The sequence below is a fragment of the Sparus aurata genome, chromosome 5 (genome assembly GCF_900880675.1).
Source record: "Sparus aurata chromosome 5, fSpaAur1.1, whole genome shotgun sequence".
Lineage (NCBI taxonomy): Eukaryota > Metazoa > Chordata > Actinopteri > Spariformes > Sparidae > Sparus > Sparus aurata.
The window spans coordinates 28,611,220-28,632,841 of NC_044191.1; the positions used below are offsets into that span (position 1 = coordinate 28,611,220).

The window sequence follows — 21,622 nt, forward strand, 5'->3', positions numbered from 1 at the left end:
GAGGACTACGTGGTAGTTTTGTATAATGGCCTATCTTGAGGATGTCAACATATTGTGCATTGGTCCATCAAATGTACTTGGCTCTAAAAAAAAATAAAAGCAAATACAAAATACCATTCAATAACTTATCCAGCAACATTTGTATTGAGCCAAGACAACAACAACTACAAGGTCAAATAATAGTTTAAGTATTGTTTTATTATTTTTTCAGCAAAAACAGAAACTGCAAAAAGAGATACTATCAATCAATATTGAGCATTTAAAAACCTCAAAGCTGTCCTCAAATGAAAAGCTGAGGCTCCCTTGAAGCGTGAGTACAAAAGGAATAAGAGCTCACGGTCCACGGAAATAGAAAGTTTTCAACGACGAGACACATCATCAAAACGACAGAGTTGAAGCTATTCGAATAGTTGTGAAAGCCATGCAGAACAGAGAGAGGATATGTTACATTCAGCAAGCTGGAAGCATTGTGGTGTACTGAGGCACATTTTCTACATTGCTTCACACACTTAAAATAACTAACGTCGGCTCAGTAACCATACGTGTTACAGTATGGTTGTGTTATTTGTCGGTGATGTTATTGCTGGCTTTGGTTTTACCTGCAGAGGAAACAGTATAATGATGAAAAATGTGATTGTTAGACCTGCAGAGGTTGAAAAAACTCCTTTTTATTAGTAAGTAGTAATTAGTTTGACTGCAGCACAGCTTCTATTTCTGAATACATAAATGTATCTCGATTAGGAAATGGACATTTTGGATATTACTTCTCTCAGTTGCTCCAGCTGTGGTGAAATTCTTGAGCTAAATTATGATGAAAATAAACTGACGGTGACAGAGATTCTATTGTCGCTGAGGAAAACCTGTATTTCTGACTGTGCTAGTGACTCTAAATGTGCTATATGTCTACTGTGAATACAAAAGAATACATCTGGCTTTGCTGTTTCCTAAGTTGTACTGTTAGCATTGTCACATATGACTCGATCCTTAGTCAGGAAGTCATACTACGTTGTGCCACTGATGGTCTGCTTACAGGTGCAAATAAGTCAACATTTTTAGACCAAAGTCACATGAGCATCATCAGTTACCTGCTGTAAAGAAAACTTTGCCAGCTTAACCTATTAAAGGAGACATGTTATGCTTTGATGTTTTATGTAGGTTCTTGTGCATGTAAAAGGTCTTGTGGGTTAAAAAGCCCAAAGGGAGGTCTTTTTTCCCACAGAAAACACTGCTCCTGAAGTGCCTGGAACATCAGGTCAGTAGCCACGCCTTTAATTCTGTGACTTCCTGACATCACTACGTTCCCACGTCTCACATTTACATAATTCAGCCTGTATTCGTGGTAGAAGTGAAGCTTACCAAGGTGAACCGCATCAGAGCCGTCGGAGACATGGTAAGAGGGGTTTTTCTTTTAAAAAAAAATTTTGGGAGCGTTAAACCCAAAATAAAATTATGAACCTGTAAATCATCATAATATGTCTCCTTTAATGTGATCAGGTGTGACAGACTTGTTGCTAACTGACTGGACGTCAGTCTAAACAGAATGGATATCAGATGCTGGACTGAGAGATAAAACACATCTTATTCTGGGGTGTTGTAGCTGTGCTGGTAGTGACATTTATACATCTTAGTGATAGCCTTTCCCTTGTGTAAGTACAGCCCATTGACTGTGTCCAGTCTATGGTTGACCCACAGCAAGGGATTACATGTCAAATAGCAAAATGAGGAATGGTGGAAATGCTATTTCCTCTTGGTAACAGAATATGGGGCGCATGGATTTAACAATATTTCTTTTTGGCACTAGTTCAGCCGAGTGGTTTTAACGCCATTTATGCTCTCCATTCGCTCAACAAGTGAAATGAATGTCACATGCAGTTGATTGAGAATGTATGAGGCACAAGCCAACAGCCCTCATCTGTTCATAACTTATCTGACTGCGTCTCTTTACCTGATTTGGTGACCTTGATCAGAATACATAACATTCTGGGAGTACTGTCCGACACGCTAGATAGAAAAGTATTTGAAAATATATGTTTTTGGTTATTTTCTGTTCCATACTGTTTATTAATATATTAAGCAGGCAGCATAGAGGAGTTTGAGTACAAATCAGTTTCTATAAAGGTTGCAAAGGATCTACATTCTCCAAAATATAGGCTACTGTTATTTGCATTACAGCTTTTCTGTGGCCAGCGATTGAAGACAGATATCTGGCCACCTAGTACAGAGAGGATGGTATCTGTTCAGTGAAGTGCACAGCAGATGATGACCTTGTTTTCGGTGCACGATTGAGCTAGAGCAAAGTTTGCTGAGTAATCATAAATTATTAACCATAAAAGCGTTCCAAGTAAAATAAAAAAACTACAACTCACTCCGAAGTAAAGTAAAATTGTGCTCTAGCGTTCAACAGAGAATACAAGAATATTTCAGACACAAGAACAGCGCCAAACAACAGTCTCGAAAAAAATGTACCGTAGAATTAAATATGACAACAGTTTTATACAAGTTTACAAGGTATGTCGCGGTGACAGAGCTCATTGGGTCAACGCGTGTTAAAACCAAATACTAAAATGGTTCACCACAGAGCATCATTTCACAGATTGTTGTTCAGTTAATACATTCAGAGAAACCTGGAAAAAAATTCCCTGTGTCGCTTTCATTATTCGGTGAACATCACCATTGGAAGACTGTCTGACGTGTCCAAAAATGTACTGAACGACTGACTGACTGACGGACGCACAGCAAGCAATCTCGTATAGAAACACAAACTTAAAAGAAACTAAACGATACCTCGCCAGTAGGTTAGTGTTATCCAGCACACAACAGCCAGGGAAAAGGTTGGTAGCGGGCTGAATGTTTGTGTCACAGAAGATCACAAATGCCACAATGAGCTAAGCATTTCTGAATGTTCTCACGTGGAACAAATCCTTGCAGAACGGTTATTAATATTTACCCCCCAATGCTTTGTGACCTCTTATTGCCGTCAGAGCACCTCTTGACAAAGCTGCAGGATTGCCTGTTTAAGTGAGGGGTTTGGTAACAAAAAGACAGCTGCTGCCAACACTAAGCTCTGATGTTTTAAGCAGCGTATTCGATCCTCACTCTGTGAAGAAGCACTATGAGCATCTGGAAGTGCCGAGGCTATGCTGTGGTGACACCGGAAGTTGAAATTCAGCATCACGTGTTGGGAGTCTGTGGTGGTGGAGTCCTGTGCTCTGGAAGCCTGGGCACCTTTCTGTTAATGTTCGGCTGCTTGCTTTCTTCCCTCCATCCTCCCTCTTTCCCCTTCTTCCCGTCAGCTTTCTCCCTATTCTGCCTGCACAGTTTCAGAGCTCGGGATATGAACACGTCCAGGTCGAACAGCCGCTCTTTTTGCTTGATGGGAAGTGACTCCAAAGAGCCATCGTTGGCTGGCTGAGGAATGGAGGAAGTAGAGGAGAGGGGTTGGGATTCTTGGAGAGGGAAAAGGGGTGAGGTGGGGGGGGGACACAGTGACAGGCGTCTTGGGAGGCAGCGGAGAGGTGGGAGACGAGGGGAGGAGCCAGGGAAGGGAATTCGGGGAAGACGTGACAGGGGGCAGCGGGCTTCGTCTGTCTTCGTCAAAGTCAGCTGATGGTTGTCGCAAAACCTCCGCGTAGTGGAAGACTGGAGTTGGAAGGTCAGTCGGGGAGAGAGGAAGAGGCGGGGAGGAGGCGTAGCAGGAGGGCTCCAAAGATGGACTGGGACTGGGCGAGTGCAGACGAGACTGGGTGCTCTCCACCCAGCGGGAGATCTCCTGGAATAAATCCCCCGACTCCTCCTCCTCCGCCTCCTCTGCTTCCTCCTCCTTCATCTCTCCCAGGTCCTCCACGCTGCCGCCGATAGGCTCGGCAGGCACGTGGAGGCTGTTCGTGTTACGCTTCCAGTGAGACAGATCCAGGATCAGCTTCGGCTCTGAGTAGTGTTGAGGCTTACCCTCCCTCCAGGCAATTTTATCCAGATATGAAGGGGAGCCCACTTTGTAGTCACAGGAGCGGCCACAGTCCAGTTCCCCGTAGCCCAAACCACAGGCCCGCTCCAGAGAGGAGTGAGAGTTTTCCAGGAAGCGTTCGGCTGAGCTGCTGTGGGAATACTTGCGTGGGTCGACCTATATGAGATAGATTGGGGGGGGGGTGACAGTTGGGGAGGAAGGAGGTGAAACATGGGGAATGTAATGAAGAAGGGATTTTATTCCATTTGGAAGCATAACAATGTTTACCGTGTGACTGGAAACAGTCACTGTACCACTTTACCTGATCAGCTTTACCAACTTCTTCGCGACTCTACTTTAAGTCTAAGATAATGGTCACACTGAAGTACAAGTCAGTCGATACAAAGGGAAATGACAGAGCGTATCCCACCTGAGCCTCCTCTAACAATGAGGTGGAACTGGCCCGGGGGTCTCTCTGCACCTCCTCGTCCTCTGTGGTGTCTCCCATGTCAGATGTGGTGTGGCCGGGGGGCATGCAGCGGCACCTCCCACCCGACTGCTGCCAGGACACGTCTGTTGATAAGCTGTTCTCGTACCTGCAGAAATGAGCCATTTGTCTTAGTCGTGTAATAACTTTGCTGTGCCACAGGCTCGGTATGATATGTCGACTTACCATTTTTTCAGTGCTCCATGTGTGAAGTGAGATAGACTGACTTGGTGAATAAGGCAAAAAACAAATGTGACTCTGCACTGGTTCAAAATCTATGTCAGACTGTGCTTTTCGACACAAAGGGCCACTTGATTATTTGGCGATAAAACCAACAAGACAGACCAGAATGCAGCAAATATGTTATAGTAGTAATCACAAATTGACACAATAATAATTTTCATTAAGAATTATAACAAATGAAGAGGAAAAGTCCCTCAACCTCCCGACCACAAACCACCATACAAAGATCAATCAACCCACCTCTCCCAGTGGATGCTGGAGGCCCGACTGTTGCTGTTGCTGAGGCTCTGCTCGTTGATGAGGCTGTCCTCCAGCTCGTCCTCGATGCGGAACGGATGCGTCGAGGTGGGCTCATCCTCGGGACATGAGTACTGCTGGAGGAAGGGGTGGGACAGCGCTGCTTCAGCCGTCAGCCGATCCATGGGGTTAAAGGTCAAGATGCGCTCGAGGAAGTCCACAGCTGAGAGAAGAAGAAGAAGAAGAATGGGGATGGAAGAGGAAGATAAATAAAATGCGGTGGCCATGACGTGTGTTATCTTCATTCGTCTCACTCTCTCAGGGCTAAATCACACGTGTTAGACCTCCAAACCTCTTTATGCTACTCTATCATCTCTTCATCCATCTGTATGTTTTTTTTTCCATTACTCTTATTTGTGCCCATTCTATTACACACTGCTTGACCTCCCTTTTCCTCTCGCTACTCAATTCCCTCCGCTCACCCTGAGCATCCACTTCAGGCAGCAATTCAGAGAAGGGTTTCTTGACTCTCCATCCATGACTGACATACGAAGGCATCACCTGGGAAAGAATGACAGTGGGGTTAAGGTATGCACATCATTCTGCTGTGGTTAATTCTCTTTGTACGTGCTTGAGGAGTAGTCAAGGTGCTGTGATTCTACAAAGCAGAATCTAGTTGGAGAGAGTTATGCGCACATTTAACCTTGGCTGCAAACTGAATTCGTCTGGTCTAAAGCTGCAAAGGGAGCATGACGACACCCCGTTCCACATTTAAACAATAAGCTTGCAGACACCGAGAAGTCACCTGTAGCAGGTCCTGCCTGTCCTCCTCTCTCAGCACTGGCACGGTGGCGAGAATCAGCTGCATCTGCTCCAGCTCATGAGCTCCTGGGAGAGGGAGCCGACCAATCAGAGACAAGCAGAGAAGACACTGAGGATCAGTTACATAAGCAGAAAAAGAGGTGACCAATTAGAGTCAAACAGGGATAACCAGGAGGTGTGAGCTGTCAGGTGAAAAGAAATGGAAGGATAAGGAGGGGCGATAAAAATTATACGGATGGCAGCTGCAGACAGCCATTACAAAAAAAAAACTGGCAACAGTTCATCTTACAGATCTGGTAATGTCACGGTGAGTAGGGGGTAAATAACAAGCAACACGTTTGACATTTATTTTCCAATAAGCAGTTGCTGATAGCTGGTGACTTCTTAAATACATTTCCAGGAAACTTCCAACTAGTTTCCATCTAACTTTCCACTCAGCAGGCCACTAAAGTGAGTTGTCGCAGCTTAACCTATAACATGTTCATGTTCAACATCTGCTGTTGTCGCCAGCTCAACTTACAGAACAAGAAGGTTAATGGTTAAACAGGCTAAAGGTGGAAATTTCAGGCATGTCGTCTTTCTGGTCACACCCAAACACAGTTGGTAGTGTATTTTGTGCAGCAGGAAATTTTGTTTCTGCAGTGCAACCTTTTGGGCAGCACTGCTCAAATCCCACATCCATCTTATATTAGCAGACACTGATGCCGACTACGATACAATCCTATTGTTAAACCACTATAACCTAAAATACCAGGTTGAGTTTGTAGGAGGAAGAAACTCATAAGATAAGATAAGATTAGATAAGATAAGATAAGATAAGATCACCATTTACTGACACCCAGAGGGGAAATTCAAGTGCCATCACTCTAAGAAAAGTCCCAAAATTTACGCATTTTACTCTTAACAACAGGTTGAAAACAAATACTTTAAAGTCGCTTATCAAAACCAGAGGTGATGCTTGAACGTTTCAGCTCAGACCGGTGCAGCAGCATTTTTCCCTTTGAATGTGTTCGTCAAGCCGATGGACACCAGCAGGTGGTGCTATACCAACACATTCACCACCGTAAGCAAGCAGTGGCAGTGTATTTGAATGAGAGTGCAATGAAAAAAATATACTGTCCCGTGCATGTATACTCTGCTGGCTCGGTGAAGAGCAAGCCAAGCATCTCTAACAGTGGACGTGTGAAAGTCTAGCGGACGGGAGCACCAGGGAACGGATGACGCGAGTGGGTTCGTGGAACCATCTCTCCTGTGGCGTAGAGGGCTGGTGGAGGTCAAATCGGCCTGTCAGGAGGAACTACATCAGCTGCAGACAGCCACAATTTCTTTATCGTCATTGTTATTCTGGTCAGGCAAAGAAGTAGCCTGCAGAAGGAGAATAAAGTCCATCTTTGGTGGAGGACACCGTGGAGAGAGAGACTCTCCTTAGCTCTCGTCTGATGTCACCTTGTGATGAAGTCTTTCAGCACCCTTTTTCCTTTGCATTTCTGATTTCTGACAGAACTTTACACACGCAAACAAAGGACACAAAAGACGTGTTTGAATACGAGTGATTTACCCGATTGTGCTGCTGTGTTCACTTGTCATTGCTAAGCTGGTCTGGTGTCACTGTCTCATACTCAGCATACCCACGCTGCAGATGTTAAACTGTGACTTTCTGCATGTTTAAAAAGAGTTAAAGCTGTGCAGATACATTTATCTAAATGTTCATCTTATCTGTGACATGCACTGTCCTCCATGGGAGCCACAACTCAGCCTACATACAGTAGATGTGTAAAACATCAGAAATAGCACCCGTTCCTGGACATTTTCCCCCAAAAGATCTTGCAGGACCCTTTGAATAAGATGTTTCTGCTAAATATCAATGATACAATCGTAGCTAATCATGTCGTCAAATCGATGATAAGCAATCACAGCGTTGCTGAGGGACGTCAAGGTCACGATGGCAGTGTTTTGGCAGAGAGCCTGTGTGAGAGACAGTACCTGCGAACAGCATGCGTCCGGTGAGCATCTCCGACAGTATGCAGCCAGCAGCCCACATGTCTATGGCCTTGGTGTAGTTGTTGGGGGACAGGAGCAGACGGGGGGAACAGTACCACTTAGTTACCAGACCCTCGGACAGATAGCCCTGGAGAAGCAGGTGATGGGGGGGGGGGGCGAGGGAAGGAAGAGGAAGTTAGACGATATCAGAATGGTGTGCTGTAGTTCCATTAGTGAGGAGGATGCAACAGATAGGCCCACTGGTGTTCGAGTTGCTCATATTCATCACAATCCAGCTGGCAGTTCTTGCGGTAGCTATTTTTGTTGCGTGTGAGTGCAAGCATTGTAAAAGTCAGTAATGTCAGCCACGAAAAAAGAAATAAATGAAAAAAAAAAAAGAAGGAAACTCGAGCTCACAACTGATATTTTTTTATTTTACACCCACGAAGATGTCATCATTTTGTGGTCGTGTGTGCGGTGACGGAAGCCGGCTCCTGCATCAGGAACTTGACATGCAGACACCTGCTCTGATGATCTGCGCCGCAACAACAGCGTCCTCTCATTAGCGCTGCTCCGAACAAGGCCTTTTTACTTCTGTAAATGTTCACCTCATGAGTAACACGGACGGGCGCCTTGCATGGAGATGAGCTGCAGGCGGGCGAACTCGCTTGCAAACCAGATTCACTCGCTGTGTAATGAGATTAAATATAACTCACACACTATTTTTGTACACTTTTTGCTGGATTTTGTGATTTTCACAGTTGGGAAAGAGCCCCCCCACCCCCCTAAAAAAATAAAAAATCTCTGCTCTTTCCATTTTCCATCTCGCTGTTCACCGTTCTCCCTCTGTACTCTGTTTAGGACTTACGCCACGGAGACAGCATGGGATTTATCCCGGCCGAGATGAGTTTGCACACTCAAACTGGATGTCAAAAAATTGCTCTGTGATCTTCTTCCACACCAGTTACAATTATTTTTGGGACGCGTGTAACATCACACCACAGGAAGCAGGGGAGGGAAAAAAAAATAAGTGCCTCTGATAATTACATTTTTCTTGACAGCTGAGAGGCAAGTTTCTTCTTATTTGAAGATGGCAAAAAAATATACTTATACAGTGAACTAAGTCTCGTTCAGAGGGTTTGGGGCATGATTCAGATCCCTTTATTCATACTGAGCCCACGCCAATGTTCCCACTTATACATCCCTTCCAGCAATCTGCCGCCACCTAGAAGAATTCAGCCTGGCCGAAAATTTTTTTTTTTTCAAATGTCAATTTGGCTTTAGGAGTCTTTTTTGGACCAGCTTTCATTACATCACACGACTCCCTGAATGCAAGATGAGTCGCCCTGTCGAGAAAGCTGTGAATACAAACTAACTTCTCTCCACTCTTTCCTCCTCCTCCTCCTCCTTCTTCTCTCGTTTCCTCTCATTACTCCAGCAGCATCTCCTTTTCCACTTCCTCTCTCTCTCTCTCTCTCCATCCCTCTCTCCTAATGCCTGCTCGGGCCTACGCTGCACCTTATTTACCGCCCTCCCTCCTCGCTGCCTGCGTGTGCCAGCGGATGACGGAGCAGAAAACTGATGCTGAGCGCTCGCTGATGGCCCGACAGACATACACTCACCTTGTCTTTCCCTCTCTCCCCCTCCGCGCTCACCGTTCCCTACATCTGAGCTCTCCCTGGCGAGCTTCTGATAGGCTGGCCCGTGTTTCATGTACCACAGCACAACGTAGTTCACGTGAGTTCATTAGAAAACGGCTTCGAAAGTTGGTTGGAAGAGAGAGAGACACATATTTAGGCCTGAGTTTCATCAGCGTTTCTTCTCTCCTTCTCTTCCTTCCTCCTCGGGTGTCAGCACCACGCGCTCCCTTCATCTCACCTCACCTCAGCGTTTCTCTGCGTCACCCTCCGGCGGCTACGTCTCCCCCTCCCTCTTCTCTCTTCCTTCGCCACTTCACCCCATCTGTCTCCTCATGCCACCCTGCCTGCCTCACCTCCTTTCTCACCTGTTCCATCCCCCCCCACCCCCCATTCTCGTCTCACCATGTTTCCAGGAAATCGCAACCTTAACCTTCCCACTGTCTCCCTCACTTTCTTTTCGAACGCTCTCGCTCACCTTTTCTCCTCCGTCCTTCATCCAGGTCATGAAGAATTTCTGGGCAGATGCAGCCCAGCAGGTGACGCTGGCTCACACACACACACACACACACACACACACAGAAAGTTCCTACTGGAGAAGACTGTAAACAACATCGCAAATAATGTTTTTTCAGTCTCTGTTTCTCTTCACTCTCTCCTCTCAACCTTTCTGTCATCTCTCTGAGCAAATGTTTGTCTGCATAGTCGCCGGCGCTGGTCAAACAGCCACTGCGGAGTCAGTTTGCCTTAAAAACCACTGGAGCGGGGCGCCGTTTAGCTCAGTTGGTAGAGCAGGTGTCCCATGTTCCGAGGCTTTGTCCTTGCTGCAGCTGACCCGGGTTCGAGTCCCGGCCTGGGGCCCTTTGTGTCACTCCCCCTCTCTCTTATCCTGTTTCCTGTCATGTCTTCAAGCTGTTCTATCAATAAAGGCCGAAAAAAAAAATTAAAATAAAAAACACTGGGGTAACACTCTGACCCTCCCACTTTGGTGCGTCAAACATCACATAAAACTAGACTAAGTTTGACTGTGATGCAGGGACTTATTAAAGAGTCATGCAGCCAGGCGGCATACAGGGACCAGTCCTGGTTTATGGCTCAATATGTAAGTTGATACTATTTATGCATTTTCCATCGCAGCTGAGGTCAACACTGCCCACGTCCATTACCACAAAATGTTTTGAAAAAAAAAAAAAAAGCCAGCTCTGAATTGGCTTTGAATTATTAAACACAAGAGAAAGGCAGCCAGCACGTTCACTGCAGGCATCTGCTTTCGGTGTCAACGCTGCATCACAAACAAGCCCAGGGCATCATCTTACATGCACACGCGCGCGCGCACACACATAACTCCTGACGCCGCGACACAATCTCGCGCTAACGGGCGACGACAAAGTGTTCTGCTGGCGAACACACACGCGATCGGCCGGGGACGGACTCCATCCAACAAAATCCGGGAACAATTCAGAACCGTGGCTGTGTTTTTTCTGGTAAACTGGAGTGTAAATTTGCAGATAGCACTGTTGTTGGTTATTAATGCGTCCCTGCAATCAAAGCTTTGAAGAGAGGCTTGTGCTGCAGCACCAGAAGAGGGAAAAATAACATCTATTCATCTATGTATCAATCTGTCTGTCTGTCTGTCTGTCTGTCTGGAGCCTGAACATTGTGTTCTCTGGAGCACTTTCTGTGGGTACGCAGTGTGAGAGCAGAGACATCCAAACACACTCACACAGAGTCGGCGGGGGACAGAATGAGACAGAAGTAAAACCTTGTCTCCGCTGTCCTGCTCGAACCACGCTCCCTTCATCTCCCTCGCTTTTCATCTTTTTTTTTCTCGTCCTCCCCCCTCCCCCTCTTGTCTCCTCTTTGCCCCTTTTGCTCTTTCTCTCCCTTTGTACATTTAACCTCTCTTTCCCCTTTTTCCACCCTTCCATGACCCCCATCTTCCTCACCCTTGCTCCTGATCTGTTCCCTGCCTCCTCCTCCTCCACCTCCTCCTCTCCAAACCCCTGTGTCTGCGCCCAGCTGATCCCCAGTCCCGTGTTCTGCTCTGACAAAGATCGCCTTTCACGAGAGCTCCTCTCCACACGCACAGGCCCAGAAAAAATACATGCAATCATACAAACACACACACACACACACACACACACACACACACACACACACACACACACACATCCTGCCCTGCTAGTGTTACAGTGTTGCTGTGGGATCTTAGCGCAAGCACAATGGAGAGGTAAATTGTCGCGTTAATCTCTCAGAAGCCTTCGTCTGCGTCGGACAGGTTAATGACAGGGTGAAGAGAAGAAGACGTTATTGTAATAGCAGGGCTTCAGCCTGATGCGAGAGAGAGACACAGGTCGAAGACATCAGACACGGAGATGTGTAATCGGAGATGTCAGTCACGGAAGTCGTCTCGGCTGCAGTGCGGTGGCAACGCTGAGAACGCTTCTTCTGCGCACTTCTTAGAGCTCGGGGTTTGGAAATTCAGGAGGGGACATCAGAGAGACGGATCAATTATTCTGAAGATTCAGTTGTGATGTGTGCGACAAAGCGTGCGTGCAAAAACCTCCTGATTTTCTCACGCAACAGTGTGTCATAGTGTATCCATCCAGCCGTCTGATGATAACCACACAGGGGCCACGGCTCAAGGGGCCACTATCTCTCCCCCAGCTCTACCTCAGTAGGAGGAGAGCAGAGATAACGTTTAATAATACAATACACTTCCTGCCTTCATCCGTCGGCAGGCTGACTGAGAGCGAGGGGGGAAAGAAACCCTCTGAACTTTATCAGCTTCTCCTGACATGGATATTCCCAGTATGACAGGACGCGTATCAAAGCCGCGCTGCTCTCTAATTAAATCCGTGTCGGCCAATACTACGCGGGAGGAGATGAAAAACTTTTATTCTGGCTTCGTCCTCGGAAGATTAGGGATTCCTGAAATTAATTTGAAGCTTGTTTAGAGCATGAGCCCAGTGAGAACGATGATCACAGGCGGGGCGATTGGCCTCTCGTCAAAAAGAACACTTGGCACATTTGCTACACTCGCATGCCCGAGACAAATATCACTAAGAGTGACGAGGTTGAGGCTGGGAATGTTTGTACAAGCGCTACTGAAAGAGAAGACATCCAGCTACTAGTATGTATGACCAAGCCAACGTCGTGATTTCTAAACCTGAGAAGGGATCTGCTCGAGTTGAGAGTGAAGAGACTTCCAGACATACGGACAGTTTGTGTACCTTGTGAGAGTAGTGAGGGTCGACTATCCTGGCCAGCCCGAAGTCTCCGATCTTGAGCAGCAGTTGGTCCGTGTTGATGAATATGTTGGCGGGCTTCAGATCTCGGTGCAGGACGTTCGCAGAGTGGATGAACTTCAGTCCCCTCAGCAGCTGGTAGAACAGCAGCGTGGCGTGACCTGTTCAAGGGCAAAAGGCATCAGGACGCGTCTGTTCCTACGCAACGAGGCTTATGACTGAGCCGGTCAATACATTTTATGTGGAAATTAGAAAATGTGTGCCCTTTTTTTCGGCATTTTACTCTGTTATTCCTCAGTAAAAGCTGCAAAAATGAGTCAGATATTCGATAACAGAGCCCGAGCAATATAAACGTTTTCCGTCCGATGCCAATATCGACATTGAAAAGATTTCGATATATATGATCCCTTAAATGTGATTGTGACATAAGCCAACATTGGTATCAATTTAACAGTCAGGGCTCTATTCGACAGTTGATCGTAAGAAATGTATTCACCAAGTATTTTGATAATCCAAGATGTGTAGGCCAAGGCATCTCTGCAGCACTGCAGGACTCTATAATGCTGTTTTGTCACACATTTTACGCTTATTCAATAAAAGAATCACAGCTTCAGAGTCTTTGGTTATTGCACTCCATATTGCAACTTTGCTAATATTGCCATTAATTGCGCAGCCCTACACACGTGTCCTATTTAAAAACTCAACATGAAAGAATAAATCAAACACATGTTCAACGAGCACATTCTGGGCATGATTCTGATCTTCTGATGTAAAAACACACCAAAAAAAAACATGGTTTGTCTCACTCAACACAAGCAAGCTGAGACATAAATAAATGCAATGTTATATCGAACCGTGTGTCTTTTGGATGTGGATGATGAAGTGCTGTCTCAGTAAAAGAAAGTGTCTCAAAAGCTTTGTCACCAGATCCAATAAATCACAGCGCAAACAAAGCCAGCTGCACAGCAACAAAACACCAGCGAGCACGAGGCAACACACTGTGCTGAAAACTGGACTTTAACCGTCGTCAGCAAAAGAAAACAGTATTTTGCGTTTCTTTATCATTTCATATTTTTCCCCTCGGCTTCCCGTACCTGTGTGCAGCGGCCCTTGCTCCAGCAGCCGAGCCATGTCCGTCTCCATGCACTCCTGGACGATGTACAGAGCGCTCAGCTGGGCCGGGTCTCTGGGCAGAGGTCGTCCGTACGGCGCCAGGACCTCGTGAACCCTCACCACGTTTTCATGGAGCAGCCGCCGGGTGATCTTGACCTCCCGCAGGCCGTGTTTCACCGTCACGGCGTCGCGCATCACCAGCTTCTTAATCGCCACGCGCTGTCCAGTGCGCTGGTCCAGAGCCGAGAGGACCAGGCCCGTGACGCCTACGCCGAGAGGTCGGAGGTCAACGAAGTGGCCCCCCAGGTCAAAGCCGTGGAGGAAGAGGGGGGCGTCCTGTCTGGCCATGATTGCTCAGTGGACAGATTCCAAGTACCTCAAGATACGTTTAAAAGTGCTTTATAATTCTCTTTTGCGCTTAATGTTACATCTTGCTGGTGAGTCCGGAGTCTGAACTAGAGACCTGAATCTTCTCCTGGTAGCTGGTGCATGTTGGATGTCAGTGCGATAACAAGTCTGGTGAGAGGCGGTGGCAGTTTTTTTTAGGGGGCCCACAAAGGTTATAGGAGGATTATTTTATCCAGAATGTCAAGCTGTGCTCAGTGTGCTCAGTATTGCAAGCTGGTTAGAAAAAATAAAAAATAAATAAAAAGTTTTGTCCTCTATGGCCACAGAGGTGTCTTTGTGCATCATCTTCACCTCCTCCTCCAGTCCTGTGTGGGCAGATTCTTATCAAATCGCTCTTTTTAAACCAAACCCCGCTGTTCTCCTGAACGCAGCCGCAGACACGGAGCGACAAATGGGACGCCAGGGAAAGAAAAAAAAATAAATAAAGGAAAAGAAGAGAAATCAAAGGGAGAAGAAGAAGAAATCAATCCGCCACGTTGCAGCTACAGGTTCAGACACATGTTGGTGAAGCATCCACGGCACGTTTGAGGCGTTTCTCTGCCCCGTAACGGCGCTGTCCTCAGCTGCCGGGATGCACTTCTAATCTCTCTTAATGTGTTTTTTTTCCTCACGCACAGATAGTCAGAATATCAGTGAGTCTTATTAATACAACCCAGGGCAGGGGTATCCATAGAAACAGCCCTCTGTGAGGCTGATCCTGCTCTCACATGTGTAGATGCATCATGGGACAGCAGCAGGCAGACAGCCGGCTCTGCTCTGCACTCCTCTCTCTCTCTCTCTCTCTCTATCCCTCTTTTTCTCTCTGCTGTGTTGGTTATAAATCCGTAATCCTCATCGACCAGTCAAAGCCTTCGATAGCGAGACGGGAGGGGCTCTGTGAGTTACATTCAATGAGACGGCTCCTCCTCTTCTTCCATGATACCAAGGGAGGGTCTCAGTCAGTCAGTCAGTCAGGCGAGTTCATTCATTTTGAGACCCACAGTTGGGTTTTCAGATCCTAGAATGGGCATACGTGTGCAATGCGTTTAATCCCTCAGTAATCCGCTTCCTGTTGCTGTCTCATGAATGTAGGGATTTTCAGCATCAGGCCTGTGGGAGGATGATGCTATTAGCTGCATCGCTCATCACATCTGCTGTTGCTGCTGCTGCTGTTGGGGAGGAAGAGAAAAAAAAAAGAGGAAATGGGGTGAAGAGACACGCTGAAGGAGAAAGTTACACAGCAACAGAGCCGCGGCGTTAACAGGGTCCGTGTCGCAAGAGAGTCAGCGTTACATAACACCCAATGGCAGCGTAACCTAATCTGCAAGCAGTAACTCAATGTGCTTAGAGAGGATAATCAATTCAATGAGGCTTTAATATCTGCTGCTATATGACACTGTTGACATTTCAGAGCGGAGACAATCTGACAGGATGGGAGGGATTATCGTGGCAGCATCCTTTTGAGCGACAGCCTAACTCTCTCTCTTGATGATCATTTGAGTAATTAATCAAGGGAAAAAAAGTCCAAATGTTCTCATTCAAGCTTCTCAAACGCGCGTGTTTTCTGGTTTCCTCACTCCACTGTGACAGTGAAGTGAATATCTTTGGCTCTTGGATAAGTCCATCCAAATATGGAAAAAAATCTAGTTATTATTTACTTTTTTCCCCTTCTGATGGAAAGTCGGGTGAAGTTTCGGAGCTATTTTCTGGAGCTTCACCGCAAAACAGCGCTGCAGCATTCTCCGAAACAACCGAAGCAGATGGGGACTTGTTTTAAAATGCAAAAAAAAGTATTAAATAATACAGAAAGTGGCTCCATGCAGCTCATCTGGCGTAATCCAAGTCTCCGAAATCCTTGAGATCCCAGGCTGTGTCCAAAAGATGTTACTTACACCCTTTTTTGGGCTGAAGTCTTCACTGTAGCTGCTAAAAAGTGTTGGCGCGCAAACCGGCTGAAGTGGGTGCACCAGCTCAACCACGTATTGAGGGTGTAAATAACGTTGTATTAAAACAATTTGGGATCTCAGGGCTTCTGCAGACTTGGATTACACAAAGCGAGCTGCACGGAGAGACACATCAGGCATTTTGTTACCATTTTACCCTTTAAAACAAATCCTCACGTACTCCAGCTGTTTACGCTCTTTTGCCGTGAAGCTCCAGAGATGTTTTGTGGACGACAAACCTTTACCGAACTTTCCGTCGGCCTGAGGGTGACCAGATAATGACTGAATTTTCATTGTTGTGCAAATTACAGGAGATTCGGCCTACCTGACATTTCAGTTCTATTTCCACCTCTTGAAAAATTAAAAAGGTCATGACAAAAGCACTGAAAAAAACAATCCATCTATCCTCTCCCATTCTGAGGTGCACACAATAACCGGACTGAAAGTGCACTCCAAGCGCACACTCTGTGTCCGTGCTGGCCTCGGTCAGGGGCCTGACTGTAAGGTGAGAGGAGAGGGACTCAAAGAGAGAGAGAGAGAAGGGGGGGAGCGCTGACAGTGGTGTGCTGGGTGGGAGGTGCAGCTGAGCTAACTTAATGCATTATGCATAACCACTGGAGATGGTGCTTGGTGCTCTCTCTCTCTCTCTCTCTCTTTCTCTCTCTGTGCGTTTATACTCCATATTTCTTCGGGGTTATGCAACGAGAATCTTCAATATGAATGAGAACCATTTGCAGTTTGGTGATGCGGTGCAGTCGAAAACAGTGAATATCTGGAGTTGTGGATCACAAATCGCATCATATGACGGTGGATTTGAAAAACAACAACAAACAAACGAACTGCCTTTAATTTAGGTTGAGTGAGAATAAAATGTAATACATGAAAGTAAAGCTTCTCTCCACTGTGAGCCAGTGTGATGTTGACACATGTGCAGGTGACACCATGTGAACAAACACATCCTGTTGTAGTCTGGCTGTGTGCAGCTGCCTCTGTTTCCTTTCTCTCTCTCTCTTTCTTTTTCTTTCTCTATTTACTTCCAAACAGGCGTTTTTTTTGTTGTTGCACTGTGGAAACGCTGCATCCTCTCTGCACACTGGCTTCATGCTGCTGCCTTTGTGTGTGTGTGTGTGTGTGTGTGTGTGTGTGTGTGTCTCCAGACTCCAGTGACGCCCCTCTGAGAGAACAAAAACAGTGAGATTGATCTAATTATAATAAAAAGAAAAATTAGAGCCCATGTACAGAAAGAAGAATAAGTAGAACAAGTAGTGCCACCAGCTCGTGCTCCTTCTTCTCCTTCTTCTTCTCTCTCTTCTTCTTCTTCTTCTCCCACCTCATCCAGCTCCCCCTCGTTATCTGATCCATCTCGGTATCAGAGCTGGGGCGCAATAACAAGCGGAGGAAGAAAGAAAATACACGCACAGATAACAACAGCAAGCGATCCGTACTCACGCAGCCGCAGCCCCGCCGTCCGCAGACAAAAGATCCGCCGGAGGAACCCACACACACACCAAAAAAAGATGTGAGAGATCCTTGGAAGCGAAGAAAAGTGAAAAGCGACCGCATCTCTGTCTCTCCCTTTGTGTGTGTGTGTGTGTGTGTGTGTGTGTGTGTGTGATTGTGTGTGTGTGTATGTGTGTGTGATGATTCGGGGAGGGAGAGGCAAGCCGGTACGGGTCGGCACCGGGAGCGATCCGCCGAGATGAGATAAGCCCAGAGGCGGCTGCTACAGAGCCGGGTACTGTGGGCGACTGTCCGCTCTGTGTCCGCGCTGCTCGGGAGTGATGAGAGGAGGAGAGAGGAGAGGAGGAGAGAGGACGGATCACCCCCAGTCTGATACACCATCTACTAGACCTTCACACACACTCACACACACTGCACCATGGGTGATTAAGTACCTCTCTCTCTCTCTCTCTCTCTCTCTCTCTCTCTCTCTCTCCTGACCTCACTTATCTGCTCTCCTGGTCTCTAAAACCCGAACCAGCCTCCAGCCTCGATTATCTTATCAGAGCCATCTACAGTCCTGACATGTGCAGGACCGGGGGGGTTTGAGACCCCCCCCCCCCCCCCCCCCCCCCCCCCCCCCAGAGAGGAGCCTGTGTTCATGGTGAATGATGAGCCTTATTTTTCATTTCTTTTCTTTTTACTGCAGCAAGGATGAGTAAAAAATAGCAGAGTAAAGCAACCCAGCCACCAGAGTTAATGTTAGCCAAGTTTAGCAGCCGACGTTTCTGCAAACAAAGATACGTCAGACCGTCTCCATGTTTTTCCCTTGTCAGAATGCTGTGCTTAAAAAAAAGTTTTAAAAAATGGTTAGGGTTAGGAAAACATCAGGGTTTGGCTCAAAATACCTGTTTTGGTCGCCACAAACGTTGCTGTAAATGTCTGGACATCCCGTGAAAAATATAGCTTTCGGTCACCGCAGGAAATCTTCCGAGGTCGACTCAGAAATATTCAGTTTTGGCACCACAAAAAACAGCTGGAGGCTGGCCACAACTTCCTGTTACTAATATCTGGTTTGGTTGCCAGAAACGTGGCTGGTGATCCACCTGAATTCCTCTTTCAAAATATCACATCTACAAATAATGAAACGCCGTGGTGCCTTGTAAAAGATAGCCTGTGGTTTGTTGCCTGTTGACTCTAAAAACGTACGTTCCACCTCCGGATGTGATGTTCAGAAACGTTAACTGCTAACATTATATCATGGCGGCAATGCGGAGTAAAGTCTCCCTTGTAGAGAGATATGGTCATGGAGGGAGTGACAATGAAATGTAATTTTGGTGAAAGTGGAGATGGAGTGCGTATACTTGAAAACAGCCTGATTTTACTGGAAATGTCTGATTATGTGTAAAAAAAAAAAAGCCAAATGCCAAAGAAAATGAAAAATGAGAAACTCCATTAAATTATTTCTTATCTATAATAGCATGATGAAATTAAACAATTTCACACTCTACTGGCCCAAACCCCACTTTGTAAGTTTCCTGCAGAGCATTACATCTCTGACAGAGTCCGTTCATTTCAGCCGCGTCGTTGTTCCACAAAACTCCATCAGTGAAATTAACTTTTTCAGGTCAGCGATCATTAGAAACGAGAGGAGAACTAAACAGAACAACACTGTGATAGCAAATGGAAAAGCTACCCATGCAGTTTCACTCCTAGAGTGATTTTCTGTTTCTGTCTTACTTTTTACCAAAACCACTTCGACAACTCAAGGAAACTGTGTGAACTTGGTGCACTGTGTGGGCTGTCTGCCCTCATGAAGATGGAGAGAGAGCACAACAGGAGCAAAAACAGTTTCTCCGATGTTTGCAACGTCTTGTGGCGGTATTGTGTGATAGTTTAAAGGATAAGTTCACCCAAAAATGGAATATCACATAAAGTTTTGTAGTCTTCTGGAGCTTCACAGCCAAATAGCGTTGTAGCATTTTGCTAAACAACTGCAGTAGCTGGCGGCTTGCAGTAAAACAACATAAAAGAAAATATAAAAAGGCTCCATGCTGCACATCCGCTAAATTCTACATTGTAGCTGCTAATAATAGCTAGTGTGCATGCTGTCTGAAGGCTAAAATTTCAGCCGTGCATCAAGAGTGTAAAAAATGTCTGTTTTCAAATCAATTTGGGATCTCAGGGGGCTCCTGGAGACTTGGATTACACTGTATGCAATGCATGGAGCCATTCTATGTTTTTAGGCGATGCTGTTGTGATGCTTCAGCTGCCGAATGTTTTGTGGACCGCTAAACTTCACCCAACTTTCCATCTACATGAGGATGACTGATAATGACCGAATGATCATTGTTGGGTGAACTTTCCTTTAAGTCCCACAGTCTGGGTTTAGTACAAGTGTTCTTACGAGAGTACAAAAAAAAGAAAGAGATGGCAGGTCACAATGAATGTGATAATGATTATGCAGGCAGGGGTGTTACAGGATTAACAGAGAGGAGAGAGGCTGAAGATAAAACCGAGACCCAAGAGTCAACTAATGTGATGAACCCGGTGTAAAGAGACGAGGAGAGATAGTTCTGGTTTTTGTGCGCTATTTCTGCTGCAGCGGTGGAGATTGGAATCCACATCATCCCCGAGAGCCCGGCAGGAGTGTTAAAAATGTCTCTCTCTCTCATCTCTCGACAACCCCGAGACCTCACAGTCAATTTACTTTATTTCATCAGCCCTTTAGTGGAATTTTACAGAAATGCTGCTGAATAGTTTGCTAAATGCAATAAGCCATTAGATGATGGGTCAGCGGTTACATTGTGATTACAGGCGGGGGTGGAGGTTGTATTGGAAAAAGTATAGAAATGCTCACCCCGCTCGACTCCTAGCTTCACAGCACATCTCCCAGGTGTGTATCTGTTCCTCCTCCTGTGCGGCGCTAAGATAAGACGGGCTACAGATGGAATGTAGTGAAGAGGAAATTGTCAAATACTTATGTTGCTTCTGCGTCACTGCGAAGACTTTTTCCAGATGTTTTTATTTTTGGAAACGGGATGCTGTCAGATCATGTAGTGTTGACCATTTTGCAAAAAGATAAAAATCTCACATTCAAACTAAACACCACTGCGTAGAATCTAAGTATCAGTGTCGATCCGTCGGTCGGTCTCCAGTCTCTACGATATGTAAGCATTCGGATGTGAGTGAGACAAACGGCAGTGCGGTTCAAGAGTGTATCTACAGTCACAGACACTTCCTGGTGTCTCCTTGTGGTTGTGTTTTATTTTTTGCTGCAGTGACACGGCTGCGGAGACGTTGCAGAGTCACAACATGCTGTTATTTGCAGCAAAGGGATGAGATGGCAAAAAACTTAAACGACCTTAAAGGCCAGGATAAACTTATTCTGGAGTCTTTTGGGACGTCTGTGATTCAAATTCCTGAAATCATCTACAGGGGAGGACGAACATACAAAGTGAAAGTAGCTGGAGGTTAAAGTAAAGACACTGGCTAACAGAGGTAAGCCAAAAAAAATAAAAAATAAAAAAAACCTTGGCATCTTTGGCTCGTTTTTAGCTCCTGTCTCTTTAATACCGAACACCCAGCCTGTTCTGATTGGTCAGCTCACACACGCCTGAGCCAGCAACGCTCACAACAACACAGCAGCTGTGCGAAATCAATTCTTACACGCCAAACAAGCTGCTCGGCATAAGTTACGCAAATGTGTGACATGGTGACATAGTGTGATGTCACAAAGTCACAGAAATAAGGGCGAGGCTACTAACAAGGCGTTTCAGGCGCAGTGGAAGAGAGGAGCTTCTGTTGGTGCGGACTCTAACTTTTAAGACCTTTTACATGCACAGGAATCGATGTAAAAATAAAAGCATAAGAGGTTTCCTTTAAATTGCTATTAACAGAAAAAGAGATCGGGAAAGAAGGGGAGAAAAGCAGAGAAAACCTGGTAAGAAAGCTAAGAAAAAGAGACGGAGACGCAGTCAGGATAGAACGTCTGAACGACTTATAAAATCATAATGTGGATGAGACCATGATACTGCTGCTGCTGCTGCTGCTGCTCATTTAATTCTTCTGAGCCTTTGTTCTCTGTTTCTGTTCCACTTCTGTATTTCTGCTCCCTCTAATTAACACTGATAGCATCTGAC

At 46.0% G+C, this 21,622-nt stretch overlaps 1 protein-coding gene across 1 annotated transcript; it reads right to left on the minus strand.

The window, feature by feature from the left end:
• Nucleotides 1–177: 177 nt before the first annotated feature.
• On the minus strand, nucleotides 178–17,479 carry mapk4 (mitogen-activated protein kinase 4). Its single transcript, XM_030415830.1, is given in 10 exon segments — nucleotides 178–3,477; nucleotides 3,479–4,120; nucleotides 4,374–4,539; nucleotides 4,914–5,133; nucleotides 5,393–5,471; nucleotides 5,716–5,798; nucleotides 7,716–7,860; nucleotides 12,583–12,758; nucleotides 13,692–15,266; nucleotides 16,366–17,479. Coding segments are annotated over 9 exon segments (2,184 nt in total). The 5' UTR covers nucleotides 14,059–15,266; nucleotides 16,366–17,479; the 3' UTR covers nucleotides 178–3,171.
• Nucleotides 17,480–21,622: the final 4,143 nt, after the last annotated feature.